The following is a 16,981-nucleotide window of genomic DNA, read 5'->3' as shown; positions in this document are numbered from 1 at the left end:
GATACGAGCAGCAAATAGGCTGATGTTTTAGATAAGACATAGAGAAAAACTAGGGCGTTTTAGAAATGATTTTACTTGATCTTTTACTTAATAACTTAATCTTTTAGTGACATATATTTAACAAAAATTACATCAAGCTTTATTATTTTGGCTGTTTTCATTTAGAATGTCGTCTGTGTCATCATAAACTAACTCCTAACACCCTTAAATTAATCAAGACCATTCTGCTGCCGCGACCAGTGGTCAAGATGATGTAATGTTGCCTTGTTGCCACGTAGCGGCGCTATAAGTCTTAAAACTGAAATGTCAAGCCAATGGAAACCTTTAGATTAGGAAAGAGATTTATCAAACGTTTTTATAATAACAATGTATTTGCTGGTTACTTTTTATTTTAATTTTTTTTTTAATTTTCACAGTTTCCACTTTAGTTCATGCTGTATGATACAGACACACTAGACAGAGAACATAGAGGTCCTGTCTTGAAACGGAAATGTCTCTAATTTTCTGAGGTTACGTATTTCTAACAATAAGTAGCCAACAGAGAACACAGTTTCAAATTGACTCCCCTGTGTGTCATAGAGAAGTGAGAATAGGTGGAGACAAACAATGAGCTTTTGTCTTGAGTTTACAGCACATGGCACAGAAAATGGCTCATCCACATCCACAGAGTTCCTTGGTTTTTCTGCTGTTAATGATCATAACCGAGTGCAAAGGTGAGTAAGCGACAGCATGGTTCATTAATGTTATAGTTAATGTTCATTTAGCAAACTGACAGCTTACATTGATATATGTCACTTCCTATTTTAATTCAACTGAACACAGTCTACTGTACCTTTAATATTTGTATTGGGCAGATGATTGGCTGTTTTCATATATTCTTCTTTTGTCCCTAATTTAAGCCAATTCGCCAGATACCGTCTTTGTGTCAGCGTATAAAGAAGAAGACAAACTTCTGCCTTGTTTCAATTTGACTGTGACGGATCCAAAGAGCTGCTACAGAGTCCGAATAGTCAAGTACGACCCAGCTGGCGGCCGCTCGGACGTCTTCGCTTGGCCTAAAAACAACCAGGATGCTGCACGCGTGAAATGGAAACATGATAGAAATGGACAAAAGTCGCTTCATCTGACAGACGTGAGGAAATCTGATGAAGGGCTGTACGGCTGCGAAGTCTGCCAGGCGTGGGAGTGTGTTCTGGTCCGAAACGTCTCGTTAAAAGTCAAAGGTAAGTTCTCATGTTTGAAATAAACTACCCACATATCGCATTGCTTATGTTTGTGTCATTTGTATCGTTTTGAGATTGCAAAGCCTCTCCACCAGTGAAGGCAGCGCTGGGCAAAGCCATCCTACTGAACTGCTCAGTGGGAGATGTCTCAGGGCATCGGGGAGCTCTAAATGTGTCCTGGGCGATGCTGAAAGGGGGGATGCCCGCTCCCGTCAGCGTTGGCTCGAGCAGGATCAAAACCACGGGGGCCTCTCTGGCTCTCGGCTCCGTGGAAGCCGCTGACAGTGGATGGTACCGGTGCCAGGTCAGAGGACAAAGCCAGCACTGCTATGACATCAACCTACTAGTACAAGGTAAGATGACAGACAGACAGACAGACAGACAGACAGACAGACAGACAGACAGACAGACAGACAGACAGAGATGTGATAATTTACCAGTAATAAATAACATACTCACATTTCCAAATAGCTCATGAAGAGGAAAATGACCCGGCCTCAACTGTTCCTGTTACTACTATTATTCCAACAACTGAACAAGGTCAGCTCGTCTGTTCATTTGCTTCAAGCCGCATGTCGTCCGCCTCAGGCTTCTGTCCGTGATCAGCCTGCGTCTTGTCTTTCTTAGCGCCCGAGTCGAACAGCACAACGCAGAGCAGCGAGGCGCTGACCAGAGCCATAGTCATCATCGCTGGGCTGGTGGTGAGCGCCACACTGGGACTTTTCCTTTACTTCAGGTGCAACAGGCTGAGAGCGGCCGCGCAAAGTCAGACGCGTGCAGCAGGTTGGACCTCCCATCTGTCAGAGAAGCAACCCGGTGCAAGGAATCCCCCTGCTACAGAGGGTAAGGACGCGCACCATTAGCTCCATCACTCTGAGCAGGCCTCGGGTTCACTGTAATGGTTTAACCGGGCCCCACAGATCTCTCAGTCCAAACCAACAGTCTCTACGAAGAGTTTGAAAATGAAAGCATGTACACGTGTAAGTCCAACTATGATGCAACTATTACAAAGCCATACTTCACTTAATGTAGCCTAATAACATTTCATCTTCTTTATTACAGTTCAACATTAGTCATTTGTTGTGATGAAGAAAACATCTACTAGTCCCTTTCTACATTTGATCATTGACTTGTGAATTTAAGCTACATGCGAAGCATTGTGTGAAAACACGTGACACCCATTGTTTGACTTTGTGGTTTTATTAATTTTTTGATCCTTTTTGATAATCTGCAATATTTTACATGAGCCAGTGAAACAGATTAACTTTAATGAATCCATTAATAAACTTCTTAAATCAGTGGGAACAGCCGCCTGCAGGAAAATGCAAATGATTGTGACTGTATTTATGTGCATTTTGTGGAAAACATTTTTTTTAATCCATAAAGAAAGACAAAATCACGCATTTCTCTACTGTTGTTTGTCGGCCTGCGGTAAATGATAGAAACTGTCAGTTGCAGCTGCTTCTCCTTCAGTCGGCCTCCCCTGTTGTAGTTCCTCATTATTTAAATAATGAACAACCTCATAAACGTGACTCTGTGAAGGAAAACACCAGAAATATTATCTTATGCATTGAACAACATATTTCATATTTGATTTTTTTTATTACCATTCCAAAACCCGTCTGTTGATTCCCTGTAAACAGACGAATGGGCCGGCATCAGTCACTCAGTTATAGTTCGTTTTGACTGGGCTTCAGTGATTACTGCATTGACCAAATCAGTACCTGCGTCGTGGTCGCGCCTCTTCTTCCTCTTCCTGTACATGAAGACTCCTCCGGCCGTTCCACACGTCAGGAGGCCCAGAGGAAGGCCCAGCCACGCCAGCGTTTGTGGAGCTGTGGACGCCATCACATCACTGTTAGCAGCTTTTCCATGCACGCTGACCCACGCTGACCCACACTGAACCACACTGACCCACACTGACCCACACTGAACCACACTGACCCACACTGAACCACACTGACCCACACTGACCCACGCTGACCCACACTGAACCACGCTTACCCACGCTGACCCACACTGAACCACGCTTACCCACGCTGACCCACACTGACCCACACTGACCCACACTGACCCACACTGACCCACACTGACCCACACTGACCCACGCTTACCCACGCTTACCCACGCTGACCCACACTGACCCACACTGACCCACGCTGACCCACACTGACCCACGCTTACCCACGCTGACCCACACTGACCCACGCTAGCCCACACTGACCCACACTGACCCACGCTGACCCACGCTGACCCACACTGACCCACGCTTACCCACGCTGACCCACACTGACCCACACTGACCCACGCTGACCCACGTGACCCACGCTGACCCGCGTCAAACTTAAGGCAGCTGCGGCGCCACGTCTTCGACGCCGTCACCTCCTCCTCCCTTTGCACGGAGCAGCTCATTTCTTCCGGTGCCGCCGACCCGACCGGGAGAACCAGCGTGCTCGTAAGCGTGTTGTTGGCCCACGTCGACCCACTCTGCCAGCTGGTCTTGCTTCTTCCAGACCAAGTGAGATTGAAGTCTCCTTCACATGCGTTGGCACACGTGAGCACGCAAGTTAAGGTGACATTACCTTGTCCCGGTGCACGTTGTGACGTCACTGAGGACAGAAGCGAAAGGGAGCGTGTGACCAGTCGTGACTCATGCGTCAGGCTCCGTATTGGCTCACAGGAAACAAAGCGTTGGGCCCTCACCGTCTAGAACGTGCAGCCTGACTGTGTTCAGCACCTTCTGAGCGGCGGAGCACCGGTACTGACCCGCATGCTGCGCGCTCACGCGGCCGATGGTCAGCGACAGGTCTGGATTTACGCGAAATGCGCCCGATTGACCTTGATCGGGGGAGATTTGGAGCCGTTCACCCGCGGCCCACACAACACCGACACCAGGAGAGGAAGTGTGGCTGCAAGTGAGTGACACTGACTCACCCGCTGCAGAGAACACTTCCTCTACACCATCTGGGGAAAGTGGAGCACAGGTTACGCTTCATGCGCGCATTACGCCGCGCGTGTCACTCGTGTGGTACCTGGAACTGTTGTTGTGTAGCTGACGCTCGCCTTCACCGCGTCGCCCTGAGTTAGTCGGCATTTCCATTTTCTGTGATGGTCTGTGGGTTTGTGGTTGATGATCAGTTTGGAGAAGCATTCTGAAGGATGTCCGAAGTTGAATCTGTTTCCGTGTATTGGTGTGTTATCCTCAGTAGTCCAGTTTAAATGTATCCCTGTGTTTTTACAGGTACTGAGTCCTCTATATTTATTAAGGAAACAATGAAGTTCAATCTTCCCCTCCTCCACATTTGGATTCTCAGTAACTAGTGAATATAAAAAAAAGACCTCAGGGTCATATTTTTGTTCCTATTCATTTAAGAAATGTTTTAGATGCCAGAACAACTAACTTACTGTTAAGGAGCTGCAGTGAAACATTTGAACTAAGCGCTCCACTGGCACAGACGTAAAGGCGTGCGTCGTTGACTTCCAGCTGTTCAATCCTCAGAGAGCAGTCCTGCAGCAGGACGAGTCGTGGAGATCTCACCACCTCAGTGAGTGAGTGGAACTCTCCTGCCACGCTCCACTTGACGGAGGAGCAGTCTCTGCTGGAGGTCAGGGCACACGGCAGCGTGACGCTGTCTCCTGGTGCAGCAAACGTCAGCACCTGAGCTGCTGAGAAAATGATGTAGCTACAGCTAAATGCGTGACTAAAACAACCATTTCACAGAATGCCAGTGCTGTTTGAATTACCGGAGGCAGTTGTCTGTGTGATAGACAGGAGACAGAGCCCAAGCAGCGAGACGCGAGCCATCATCCTGTCAGAGCTTCTTTTGCTGAGTTGCAGTAATAGGAAATGACTATGGCGGAAATGGCGCAATTTTAAAAGATATCTGTGTGTGTGTGTGTGTGTGTGTGTGTGTGTGTGTGTGTGTGTGTGTGTGTGTGTGTGTGTGTGTGTGTGTGTGTGTGTGTGTGTGTGTGTGTGTGTGTGTGTGCGGGTGGCGTGTTTCTGCTGCAGTATTACAAGTGTTACTCCCTCCAGTGAACATTAACACCAGGTTCATTCATTTAATTTATTTCCACATTTATTTTATCTGATTCTTCTGTCTGATCATTGATTCCATTTTTACAACTTATTCTAAATCACTTTGTTTAAATATGACTTTATTAGCGTTGACTGCTTTACTTAAAAACATTATATGATCTAATAACACATTTTTTTTTCAAGATGCAGACAAACAGGAGAAAGCCTCAAATATGAATACATGTCCATTCATTTGCTTAAAATAAGTTCAGGGATTAGTTGTGGCTCTGGGACGTGCTACAACTGTGTAGGACTTGACCTTGAGAACAACACTAGCGACTCCTCTCAGATCGGGAAGAGAGGCTTCACTCCCTGGAGGGACGAACTGGAAGTCCTTCAGCAAGTAGCCAGTGAACAGAAACAGCTCCATCTTGGCAACCGACTCCCCCAGGCAGAGTCGGGCCCCACCTCCGAAGGGAATCAGGCCTCGAGTGGAGCCTCCTCCCCCTTCCAGAAAACGCTCTGAGAGAGAGAGAGAGAGAGAGAGAGAGAGAGAGAGAGAGAGAGAGAGAGAGAGAGAGAGAGAGAGAGAGAGTTAGTTGATTTACTTGATTTACTTGAGGTCAACTGAGCCCAAACACAGAACGGGCTTTCATCGAGAGATAGAGCAGAACCTGGTCTGAAGCTGTATGGATCGGCCCAAACTGCTGGATCATGGTGGGCTCCGTAAAGATTGGGAATGATGACTGTGTTCTTAGGAATAAAGTAACCTGCAATACTGAACACAAGATAACAGATACCAGTTATCAAACAGTATACAGAGGAATGCCTAGGGCAGATGGACCCAAACGGAGCCTGACACAGACACATGCTCCTCATTTCCACTGTCACGTATGGGACCTTTGCTGACCTGCTGTCTCTGATGGCTCTGTGCGGCACCGCTAGTGGAGCCACCGGTCTGAGCCTGAGCACCTCACTGACCAAAGAGCACAGGACGGGGAGTCTGTGTCGGTCACTGTACTTGGGGTACTGCCCCTGCAGCACGGTGCACAGCTCCTCATACACCCTGGTCTGCACCTGCAAAAGGAGGAGAGGCATGAGCTCCCAGCTGGACCCCATGTGTGAATGCCATGTGTTTGGGGCATGCTGGCGTCACTCTACCTCTGGTCTGTGCAGAAGGAAGGCCACGGTCCAGTTCAGCCAGGCCGCGGTGGTTTCTGTTCCCCCGATGAGGAGGTCGACGGTGGCCATGTGGACGTGAGTATCTGTGAGGAGCTGCAGGCACGCAAGCACACGACAACATGTAGATGTATTGTTATCTTGGATCTTATCTAGATCCAGTCAGATAATAATCTGGTCCCAGGGCTTTTCAAAATAAACCCATGAATGCCCATCTTCACTCACCACTCCATTCTCTTTCTTTGGAGGTTTGTCTAGGCTCTGGAGGAGAGACCCTGTGATGTCGACCTCAGACTGTTTTGCTTGTGACTGCACAGAAATTCAGTTTATTAACACATGTAAATGCTGTTTGAATATTAGTTTTAACACAGTTTTTAAATGTATTATTTTATCTCTCCCACTTTATAATGCACATTCATTTTTGCTTTTACTGACCTTGTAATTGTTAAGATGTTGCTTTATGATCTCATCCCTCTTGACCACTTCTTGCAGGAGACGGGAGAACACGGGGTTGGGCAGTTTCTTTGGAAGGACAGACAACACAGTGCTGGAAACGCATTCAAACTCTGTTTTCCTAGTTGCCTCCTGTGATCTACAGTCCAGCTGGGTGATCGTTACTGACCCTGAGCAGCGGGAAGGAGTCCAGAGCCGAAATCCACGACGAACCCCACAGAGCAACGATCTGGTTCAGGCAGTTGTGCAGCTGCTGCAGTTCTGGTGAGCTCTTGTCGTACTAGGACACACAGAGACTGACGCTTGAATGCATCCAGCGACGCTATAACTGCCCTGACCTTTTTTTCTTTTCACTCACTTCATTCCCAAAAGTCAAAGTGGTGATGACATTACTCGCTGCCACTGTGAAATCCTCTGAGAGGTCCACGGCACGGCCCTGGTAGTCCATCAGGACCTATAGAGGGACCAAGCAGCCGTTCGTCTGTCAGTGCTCTCCAGGCTGACTCACTCATCAGGCCAATGATAACTGATCACCGTGTTGTCTGTACCTTCCGCAGATGCAGAGCCTGCCTCTCGATCACCTGGTGCAAAGACTGCTGACAGCAGCGCTGCAAGGCGCCGTGGACCAGACGCCGGTGCGCCTTCCACTCCTCGCTGTAGTCCCCCAGAGAGACGGAGAACCCGCCTCCAGACACGATGTTGCCTGATGCAAGTCGGCGACGATTAGAGGGATATAAAGTAGATGTTTGTATAAATCTGAGGTGTTTACCTGTGTATGAGACTGGTCTGCCAGCAAAGTCAGACCATTTCTTCACCAGCGCTTCTTTGATGACGTCACTGCTGTTTAGTACAACCATAGCTTGGAAAAAAACACAGCAGGGTTCAGTTTGGGGTCATGTGACGCGTTAGACTGGAGGTGGTGAAAGTCATTCAGTCTTACTCGTGTTTCCACATCTGAGCCGATAAACGCTTCCGTAGCGCTTTGCTAAGTTGGTCAGGTGGATGGGCAGGTGGTCGTGTGTCAGCTCCTTCATATTGCCTATTAGGAAATGACCGGGAGGTCCTGGGATGGAGGAGGATGAGGAGCAAGGCAGAAACTGATGCAGGTGGTGAAGAAGGCTGGATTGAACTTTCGAGTCAAGATAGAAAGAACATAGATGAAATTATAGATCATTTCTGTTAGATCAAGGGTTTAGAACCCACATTCCGTAACCATCAAACTAAATCATTCTTACCGTTGTGATCTCTCTGTACATATTTCTTTCTCCAATCAGAAATAAATGCCAGTAGCAAAAAAAGTAGGACAGCCAGAACCGCTGCTTCCATGTTGGTCACCGTTTCTACGACCATTTCGCGTCTCTGAGCTGCCGTCTCTCTTGAAGTGGGTCATCTCAGCGACTGTCTGCTTTATAGCTCCCTGATACCGTGTCGACTTGCGTTGGTGTTTTCAGTTAAAACGAGGCCATCTAAATATTGTTCCAGTCAAGAACATTGATAATGAGCTGAATGCAACATGTGAAGCTAGGAGGTAACTGATAAACCTGCAGATACTGTACTCGCTGAAGGTCATAATAACACAAGTCACGTTTGACATATTTGTTTATCTTACAGACAAATAATAAATCACTTTATCTAAGAAAAAAACACTTCAGACCCACATTAGCCACATTTATTCCAGTTGGGGTGAGGCAGTGCATATTTCATATTTCATTACAGTAGTAGTCAGGTGGCAAATCATGGTGAACAGGAAGCAGTCAGGAAGAACACCACGACATAAACAATAAACATTTCTTCATTCTTTTGTCGCTGTTTTGGGGTTTGGGGTTAATGTGGTGTCTTGTGTTTTATGTCTGTCATCGTTGTAGCCCTGTGATCCTACAGGGACGTAGTTTCACTCTACACGACTGTTTCAGATTAAAATGACAATGAGAAACCTTGAAACCTTTACCTCAAGTACAGCTCAGAGAAAGACAGTTGTATCATTGGGTTGTTGTTCGTAGCTTGAAAAACCACTGTACATGCAACCTCACATGGAGCGTGACGTGTGGAATAGCCCATAAGACGGTGGGCTTTAGCCAAGAGCTGCAGGGGAGAACGCAGACGGTCTGAACTTCATCTCAGTGAAAGGAATAGAGACGTCTTTGCCTTTCCAGTCTATCCAGACTATTCCCTGCATCAAAACAAACACAGATGATGAGGATGGATCAGTGTGTTTTTGTATTTTTAAAGTTAAAAGTTTGTATATTATTAGAAATGAATTGAACCTGATTATTGCTGTTGGCACCATAACGACCGTTGAGGTTGGCCTTGTAGCAGTTCTTGTACCACCAGCCTCCTGTGTAGGCTTTGGCACAGTGGATGCCGAGAGACTGAGGGTCCTTGTCCCAGGTGGAGAATGGGCGGCCATTGTGGTACTTCATAGAGTCACCTGACAGAGGAGCACAGTGTTGCTGTGAACCATTTACTGCGTATGGTACCTACAGTACCGCAGGGGCGGTGTTCACCTGCTGTTCCAGAGAAGCCAGACACTGTGAGGGTATAGTGCTTCTTCTCTGTCTCGATGGAGAAGTTGGCGTAGTGAGCGTAAACGGTGTCATTTCCAGATCTCATATCCACTCTGAGACTCACGGGCCCGACACTTGTCAGATTGCGAAGCAGGTCGTTTCCTGATGTATGTAAAAGCACACAAGACTGATTTACTGGGTCCTAACTACAGTAGGTGCAGATGACATAACAATAACAATAAAATGCTCCAACTCTACCGAGCCAGAACTCGTCACTGAGGTTTCCGAACCCGGCCCTGTAGTCACTCCAGTTCCTGTAGAAGTCTGTCTTCCCGTTCATCCTCCTCTGGAAAACCTAGACAAAGCACACACCAGAGTTTGGCAACGATTTTAATCCATTTGTGCTTTCACTGACCCACAGCGCCACTCACCGTCCAGCCGCCTCCATCAGTCTCCATGTCGCAGTAGACTCTGACGGCGGGGCCCTCCTTTCCTTGCGGGTAGATTTCCACCTCACCGGACTGCAGGGCCCCGTTCAGCAGCTCCTGAGAGCACTCGGTAGGGAAAGGGAAGCGCAACTTGCCTGGAAAAAGGCATTAGTTAGAGATACGCGTCATGGGTAATAGTAGTGAAACCCGGCCTTTTCATTTTACATGCGTCACCTGTGGTGAAGTCTGCGGTGACCAGTGACGTGTAATGTCCTTCCCTCTCGCCTTGCACCAGTACTGCGTAGCGTGACATGGGCAGGAGGCCTGTTAGCTTGTACTCTGTGACGGCCGACTCCAGGGTCACCTCCTAATCAAAGGTTAGAATCACACCGTTAATGGCGAAGTCTGTAAAATGTCACCTTTAGTTTCATTTGTGCCAATGATGAGGTGCTACAACTGGCCTTCTTCTCCCCTCCTGCTGCCTGGTAGATCACTCTGTAGCTGTGGTAAGCGACAGTGGGGGTTCTCCATGTTATGACTGCGGAGCGAGGACCCACCTCGCTGGCTTTAGCCACTGAGGGACGCAAAAATGCAAACGTTAAGCTAGAAAGTTAAAGGAATGAGCCTGATCTGAGGCCCATGACACCCCTGACCCCACCGTTGGCCGTGGTGAACGTAGTGGAGACCGCCGTGCTCTGGAGGCTGCCCTTCTGGCTCAGGACTCTGACCGTGTACACGGTGCCTCTCTGCAGACCCCTCAGGTGCTGCTCCACTGAGCTTCCAGAGAGCATCACCGTCACGGTCACATTAGGAGCTGGAGAAGAAGGAGTGATTAGCTGAGCTTTTAGCCACCGCCGCGCTGTTGATACTGATGTGTGATGTGGCCACACTCACTCATGGAGGAATCGTAGGTAACAATGAAGCGGTCTACTTTGCCCGGGCTGGGTGTCCATTGCAGCACAGCTCTGTTGTCTGTCACATTGACCACCTGCAGATGAGTTGGAGGGGCGGGCACTGCAGCCCGGAACAAACCTGTTTACATTTGCTTTTACATTTCAGGACATTCAGATCAGAACCAGTCAGCGTACCTGTGGTTATAGCAGAGGTGAGGGCGTCGCTCTGGGTTCTGCCTAGAGTAGCAGTGACGGAGACCGAGTAGGTTGATCCAGCAGACAGCTTGGACAGAACCGTGTGAGACTGCCGAGGACCCACGGTCACAAAGTGGCTCTTGCCTAAGAGGACGACACATGGCATGTCACACCGGAGGCTCAGTCAAAGACCCAACATGGCCGACGTTAGGCCGGGACAGACCTGTGGCAGCGTTGGTGTACGTGACCTTGAAGCCTGTGGGAGTCCACTTTGGTTTGGTCCAGGACACAGTGAGAGAGGTCTCGGATACGTTGCTAAAAACAATGTGAGTAACAGCCGCTGGGCCTGGTGAGGAGGAAGTGAGTGTCACTGACATTTTCAGTGGAGGAAATACATAGAAATGACTTAACTTACTTGTGACTGCAGTTACTCTGTGAATCTTTGACCTTTTCTCAGCACTAGTCCCGTATATCTGCAGGCTGTGGCGCGTGTTTGCTTTAAGATCAACAAACCCCACAGATCGAACACTGCCAGGAACCACGAAAGAAGTCCTGGTTTCAGATTTACCTCTAGACACAACGGGTTTGGTGCCTTCTGTCTTCACCGGTACCTCAGTTGAGTTCTTAGCTCTGGAAGGCTGATGTCCTTGCTCACTAACCCCCACATGCTCGTCATCATCCCCCTCTAGCTCTGTTCTGACCACAGTGAAGTTCTTGAACATTCCCTTCGGTGCCAACCAAGTCAGAGTAAAACTATGAGAGGAGACGTTTTGAACTTTCACTGAGCCTAATCCAGATCCTTGTGTTGGAACCTTGCCAGTATCTGTGTTCTGTCCAGATGGTGGGGTCGTTGTTGTTACATTAGACTGAGGTTCGTCTTCCTGTATACTAGGTCCGCTTTGGCTACCACCATCTTGAGTTTTTCCTGGTTTTTAAAAAGGTAAAATGTTAGATACAGTTTGTGACAAAGGCAGGAATTAATGTTTTCTCACCTATAATGCAAACAATACAATTAGGTACCACATCCAACATCGCTCACACCTACGACAGCTCCTTGGTCACACTTACTGCAGTCTGGGCCCTCGTATCCCTGACGGCAGACACATTTCCCCTTCTCACATTTCCTGTTGCCACTACAGCTATCCGAACAGCTTCCAGAACATGAACCTGGGCAGCAATACACATACCACAAAAGATTTACTTCTCTGTCTAGTCAAATGCATGAACCTTTGCTAACAACACGATCGTACATTTGTCTTTTAGGAGGGACATCTCTCTCTCGAGCCGAGTCACTCGTCGTGTCAGCGCTGCCATCTCAGACTCACACTCCCCGGTGCAGCCGCTGGGTAACAAGCTAATCTTATGTGTCATGACCAGAGGAGAACCAGGCTGCAGCTCCAGCTCCTGCTGCTTGGTGTTGCCCGAGTTGCAGTCGTTACTGATCACGACTTTAATGGGTTGGGAAGGAGCCGAGCTTTCTTTAGTTGTGGCTGGTGGTTTGGTGTCATTGACTGAGGGTTTTACAGGTGTTGATAAATCAGTGACATTCTTGCCGCTGGCTGGAGCTGCCGTTGCAGATGTTGATTGAACATCTGGAGCTCTAGATGGTGCAGGCTTCTTTGGTTTTGGTGTGGCTTCACTGCCTGAGGGTGAGTTCCCTGAACCAGACTGAGGCGGATTTGTAGCTGCTGTTGATTTAGGCTTGTTTTTGCTAGGTTTAACATCACCGGATGAGGGTGGGGGAGAAACTGTCATGGAAGGAGACCTGGTGGATGTTGATGGAACATCTGGAACTCCTGTCGGTACAGATTTCACTTCACTGCCTGAAGGTGATTTACTTGAACTAGTCTCAGAAGATTTGTCTTTGGTAATTTTGGAATTGTTGGCTGTAACTGACTTTGTGGGTGTTTGATTTGATTGAACACCTGCAGCTCCTGTGGATGTCTCATTGATTGAAGGATGGACTTTACCTTTACCAGTCTTGGAAGTAGACCTGTTGGATGTTGATGGAACATCTGGAACTCCTGTCGGTACAGATATCACTTCACTGCCTGAAGGTAATTTACTTGAACTAGTCTCAGTAGATTTCTCTTTGGTAATTTTGGAACCATTGGCTGTAACTGACTTTGTAGGTGATTGAACATCTGGCATCTCTTTCTCACTGGCTGAAGGTTGGACTTTTTCTTTAATGCCCTTATCCACTCTTGCTGAAGCAGACTTTGTGGGTGTTGATTGAACATCTGAAACACCTGTTGGTGCCGACCTGTCTTTGCTGGGCTTCACTTCACTAACTGAATGTGATGTCCCTGAAATGGTCTCATTGGCCCGCAGCTGGTGTTTTTCTTTAGTAGCTGTGACCCCACTCACTGACAGAGTCTTTGTGGGTGTTGGCTGAGCATCTGATGCTCCCGTGGGTGCAGGCTTGTCTTTGCTATCTGTCACGTCAGGGCCTGAGGGTGATTTTGCTGAAGCATTCTGATCAACCAAAGGGTGAGGCCTAGTTCTAGAGCTGCTTGACTGGGCCTTGGTTACAGTGGTCTCACTGGCAGACACTGTGAGCTTATTCTTGTTATCCGCTGCACTAATTGCTTTAACAGCCTTTGCTGGTGTTGACAGAAGAGTTTGAACTCTACTGGAGGCAGGTTTGTTCTTCACATCACTGGTGGAGAGGGGTTTGGTCTCAGCAGTCCGATTGACAGGGCCTGTGGGCTTGTCTTTGATGGTGGCGGAGCTACTGGATGTAGTGGCTTTCACTGCTGGCGACGGAGTGGTTTGAATTACTGCCGGGCCGAGTTTGCTTTTGGCCGTCAGCGTAGCGCTGACTGCTGACGGTTTTTGGTTGATGGCTGGAGCAGATAAAACCGTCAGATTGACGGCGTTTGGCTTCGGAGCAGAACGAACAGCGTGCTTGTTGAGCACAGCAGCGGGTTTTGGTTTTGAATGTGTGAGGGCAGCGTCACCCTTCCTCACATCGCTTCCTGCAGAGTCTCTTTTCAAACTGGTTGTGGCTTGAAATGAAGGGAATGGGGTGAGGAGGAGGAGAAGTCCTATTGTAAATAGCATTTTGAGCCAACAGCGGTTGCCAGAGCTGCTATTGCCTTTGGATGATCTGTATGTATGGTACTATAAATTATAAAACTCCTTCCTCTATATTTCTTCTTCAGTTGTTGCCAGGTCTCTCCTAGAAATATAAATAAATAAAAGCGTCACAATTGAGTTTAATACAGGAATCTTAGGATGTAAGAGTTTTTCAACTTTAACAAGGTTTCCATTCATAACTTTAGGCTTCCTGATTAACTCGTGAATAACTTTCAATCTTTATATTTGTCTTACGTATCAGGGCAAGATTTTGGTAGAGCTGTGGTTGGTAAAAACTGAAAGAAAAACTTAGCAATGGCTGCAGTGTTTAAGTCTATCCTAGTCTTTTGCCGAATCAAGCCAAATCTGAACCTTCAAAAGCCTGAGTGAGACTTGCATGGGCCTGTTGGATGGATGATGCCGAGGCAACAGAGCATCACTGTATGGAGCTGAGAGACACTGTACGTCTTTCACTATACATGAGGTTATATAATTGGCTGAACCCACAACCCGTAAAACCATGAAAAGAACCATGCCCAGCATTGGCTTTAGGTAGTAAATCTCTCACATTCTGGACAAGTCAATTTTTTTGTTAGGAGGAAGTAATAATACAGAGGCTGCAAATTTAACTCATTAAATAATGATAATCAAGGTATTACTATAATTTAGTAAATTATGGATGTTACACACACATTAGAAAGATGCATTTCCTGCAACTCAATTGAAACAATGAAACAATGAAACATTGTGACCTTCATCACCACCCACATGCTCATGATGGGGTACAGTAATCTATGATACCACATATTAAAATGCACCGTGGGTCAGTCCATTCAAAACCCTGCATCTCCCATTCTGATGTCATTACACGGATAAATAACTGACTTACCGGAGTAATGGCTTGGATTGTGTTATCTCTGTATTAGAGATCCCTCCATCAGATTTGAAATGATCACTGAGTGGGTTCTGAAGGAAAGACCTGAAAGAAAGAACCACCACCACGACCAACACCTGAAAACCAGGACAGTGACAAAGTCTGCTGCTACTTAAGGACCACCCCACCCCCCCACCTCAGCTCACCCCTTCCACGCCTAGTGGTCCCACTCACTCACCCACCATGGAAAATATTTATATTGGACTTTTTACACATATTTGTGTATAAAATGTCATCAAGTAGTCACTTGTTCTAGAGAAAAGACCTTGAATGTGTTTAGCTCAAGTTTCCTGATTGATTTAATACACATCAAAGCTTTAAATGTCAAAATTGTATTTAAAAGTAAAGTTTTTTATGAAAAAAAACATTCTGTGTGTAATTCATATTCTTTCATTCTCTGCTGCACAAAAATAACCGTGTATGTTTTAGTTTTACATGCCTCATGTCATATTTCAGTGTCTGCTGTGTGTAACGGTCTTCTAATGAATAAAGCTCAGGTCAGAGAATCATGACTCAGCAGGAATACGTAGAGTAACACTGCAGGTATTCACTGGCACGTCTGGGGGACAGGAAGCTCTGGCTATATGAATTGGCCGCTTGTTGGAGGTAATGAGATGTAACTATGTGGGGGTTATGTAAGTGACCAAGTAGCCACTAGATTTAAGGAACGGTGTGTGAAGGCCCTGTATCTCTGACCAAGCGGCCACCCACCAGCCCACCTTTGTAAACCACATGAAGACAAGTATGTCAAGGGTTCAGAGCAAACAGCCACAGGGCTGGTTTTCTAATTTTATACGTGAAAAAAACAAATGTTTAAAAGATTAAAAAGTTTTATTCCATACATTTAAACTTAAAATGCATTGATTCATCATAAAATAATTTCGTATCCCTATCATTTTTTTGTTGCTATTTTCCTGTTTCTGTGAAGTCATGATCTCACGTCTATGGATGTGTGTGATCATATTTATGTCTAATCCTGAATTCACCTTTAATTACTCCATTGAAATGCAGCTTAACTTAACTTTGGTACTGTGCGTGGACTGTGCATATCTGTGCAGGTCTCTTCTCATGTTAGATTAGTTGGAGCGTCTTTGCCCATAGATGTGAGAGTTGGTGATCGTGTCTTCATCCAAATGCAGCTGTCTTGCCTCTCTTGTGATGTGTCACTATATGTGCAGCTCCAGTGATGACAGATCAGGTCACTGTTTTACTTTAGTGCTGTAGAGGCCAATGCGTAGTAGGTGGTCCCATACCTTCAGTGCCTCCGTCTGGCGGCAGCCTGCAGGAAACGGCTTCATCTCGGCTCTACATCCTCCTGTACCATGGACCACCCTCACACCACTGAGCCGGAGACGTCCTCTCAGCAGTTTAGACTACACAACACCTGAGAAAATACACCTGCTCATACAGGCTCACTTCACAAACCCCCAGATGGCTTCACACCTTTGCTGATTGATCATATTTGTTATGTCAAAGCAGGGGTGTGTGTTCTCAGTGTGTATGTGTAACAGCCATTTGTGAAGCCATCACTGTTTTACTGTACTGTGCAAACAGCCTACAACTAATAACTGTAAAAATTATGTCGAAAACCAGCTTTATCTAAATCTTGAGTGCATGACAGCTCTTCTTCCCATGAATGGGATCTTTGTACTTAATAAAGTTTATCATTAAGTAGTTTATCGAACTAGTGAAACATCTAAAGGGAGACTGAAACAGAGCAGGGATTGATTCGGCTGTGATTGAAGTGATGGTCAGCGCTTCTGAGCTGCTTACATTGGACCCGGCCTCAGAGATTGAAATAATATCAGTATATAAACCTGGGCTTGTTCCTCAGCTCTCCACCCACAAACTACCCCCACTCACCTCTGCACCGCTCTCTGCCGAAGCCCCTTGTTTTCCCACATTACTGCGTCACTCTCTATTTCCTAATAGTTTTAAATTAGTGTATTAATCTAACCATAACTGTGCTAAGCATTGTCTGTGGGGTGGTGGCATGTACAGACAGTCACCGATAGATTTACATTAGGGTTCCTCCCCTCTCCCTCTTCCTTCTCCACTCTTTGCAGATGTCCAGTA

The 16,981-nt window shown here is 46.8% G+C and overlaps 4 protein-coding genes across 9 annotated transcripts; 1 reads left to right on the top strand and 3 right to left on the bottom strand.

The window, feature by feature from the left end:
- The first annotated feature begins 162 nt into the window (after nt 1-162).
- Nucleotides 163-2,623, top strand: LOC114842473 (uncharacterized). Its single transcript, XM_029128015.3, has 7 exons — nt 163-713; nt 900-1,223; nt 1,298-1,576; nt 1,695-1,763; nt 1,851-2,066; nt 2,144-2,203; nt 2,286-2,623. Exons 1-7 carry the CDS (start codon nt 635-637, stop codon nt 2,294-2,296), a joined length of 1,038 nt encoding a protein of 345 aa, XP_028983848.1. The 5' UTR covers nt 163-634; the 3' UTR covers nt 2,297-2,623.
- Nucleotides 2,405-5,069, bottom strand: LOC114842468 (uncharacterized). Of its 4 annotated transcripts, XM_055502967.1 has the most exons (9): nt 4,968-5,069; nt 4,629-4,889; nt 4,256-4,540; nt 4,158-4,187; nt 3,927-4,061; nt 3,557-3,832; nt 2,948-3,058; nt 2,831-2,856; nt 2,405-2,757 (listed from the first exon to the last, which is right to left on the bottom strand). In XM_055502967.1, exons 1-9 carry the CDS (start codon nt 5,029-5,031, stop codon nt 2,632-2,634), a joined length of 1,314 nt encoding a protein of 437 aa, XP_055358942.1. In that variant the 5' UTR covers nt 5,032-5,069; the 3' UTR covers nt 2,405-2,631. The 4 variants fall into 4 exon arrangements, with proteins under 4 accessions (XP_055358942.1, XP_055358940.1, XP_028983833.1 ...); XM_055502965.1 differs by having other exon boundaries at nt 3,927-4,187; XM_029128000.3 differs by having other exon boundaries at nt 3,572-3,832; nt 3,927-4,187.
- Nucleotides 5,070-5,276: 207 nt separating this feature from the next.
- Nucleotides 5,277-8,245, bottom strand: LOC114842467 (steroid 21-hydroxylase). The gene is made up of 12 exons (XM_029127999.2): nt 8,109-8,245; nt 7,814-8,002; nt 7,643-7,732; nt 7,422-7,576; nt 7,232-7,327; nt 7,043-7,153; nt 6,856-6,942; nt 6,646-6,729; nt 6,403-6,516; nt 6,152-6,318; nt 5,916-6,019; nt 5,277-5,763 (listed from the first exon to the last, which is right to left on the bottom strand). The coding sequence occupies exons 1-12, from the start codon at nt 8,221-8,223 to the stop codon at nt 5,510-5,512; spliced, it is 1,566 nt and encodes a 521-aa protein (XP_028983832.1). The 5' UTR covers nt 8,224-8,245; the 3' UTR covers nt 5,277-5,509.
- A 282-nt stretch (nt 8,246-8,527) lies between these two features.
- Nucleotides 8,528-16,932, bottom strand: LOC114842465 (tenascin-R-like). 3 transcript variants are annotated; one of them, XM_055502958.1, is made up of 15 exons: nt 16,159-16,932; nt 14,861-14,950; nt 12,144-14,074; nt 11,962-12,060; nt 11,117-11,818; nt 10,894-11,037; nt 10,700-10,819; nt 10,464-10,619; nt 10,267-10,379; nt 10,040-10,172; nt 9,809-9,960; nt 9,636-9,732; nt 9,378-9,539; nt 9,138-9,301; nt 8,528-9,043 (listed from the first exon to the last, which is right to left on the bottom strand). In XM_055502958.1, the coding sequence occupies exons 3-15, from the start codon at nt 13,954-13,956 to the stop codon at nt 8,945-8,947; spliced, it is 3,954 nt and encodes a 1,317-aa protein (XP_055358933.1). In that variant the 5' UTR covers nt 13,957-14,074; nt 14,861-14,950; nt 16,159-16,932; the 3' UTR covers nt 8,528-8,944. The 3 variants fall into 3 exon arrangements, with proteins under 3 accessions (XP_055358933.1, XP_055358934.1, XP_028983828.1); XM_055502959.1 differs by lacking the exon at nt 16,159-16,932 and having other exon boundaries at nt 11,117-11,239; nt 11,309-11,818; nt 14,861-15,032; XM_029127995.3 differs by lacking the exon at nt 16,159-16,932 and having other exon boundaries at nt 14,861-15,032.
- Nucleotides 16,933-16,981: the final 49 nt, after the last annotated feature.

This window comes from Betta splendens, chromosome 16 (assembly GCF_900634795.4).
Source record: "Betta splendens chromosome 16, fBetSpl5.4, whole genome shotgun sequence".
Taxonomy (NCBI): domain Eukaryota; kingdom Metazoa; phylum Chordata; class Actinopteri; order Anabantiformes; family Osphronemidae; genus Betta; species Betta splendens.
The sequence above is the reverse complement of the archived record's forward strand: the minus strand, read 5'-3'. Positions and strand labels throughout refer to the sequence as shown.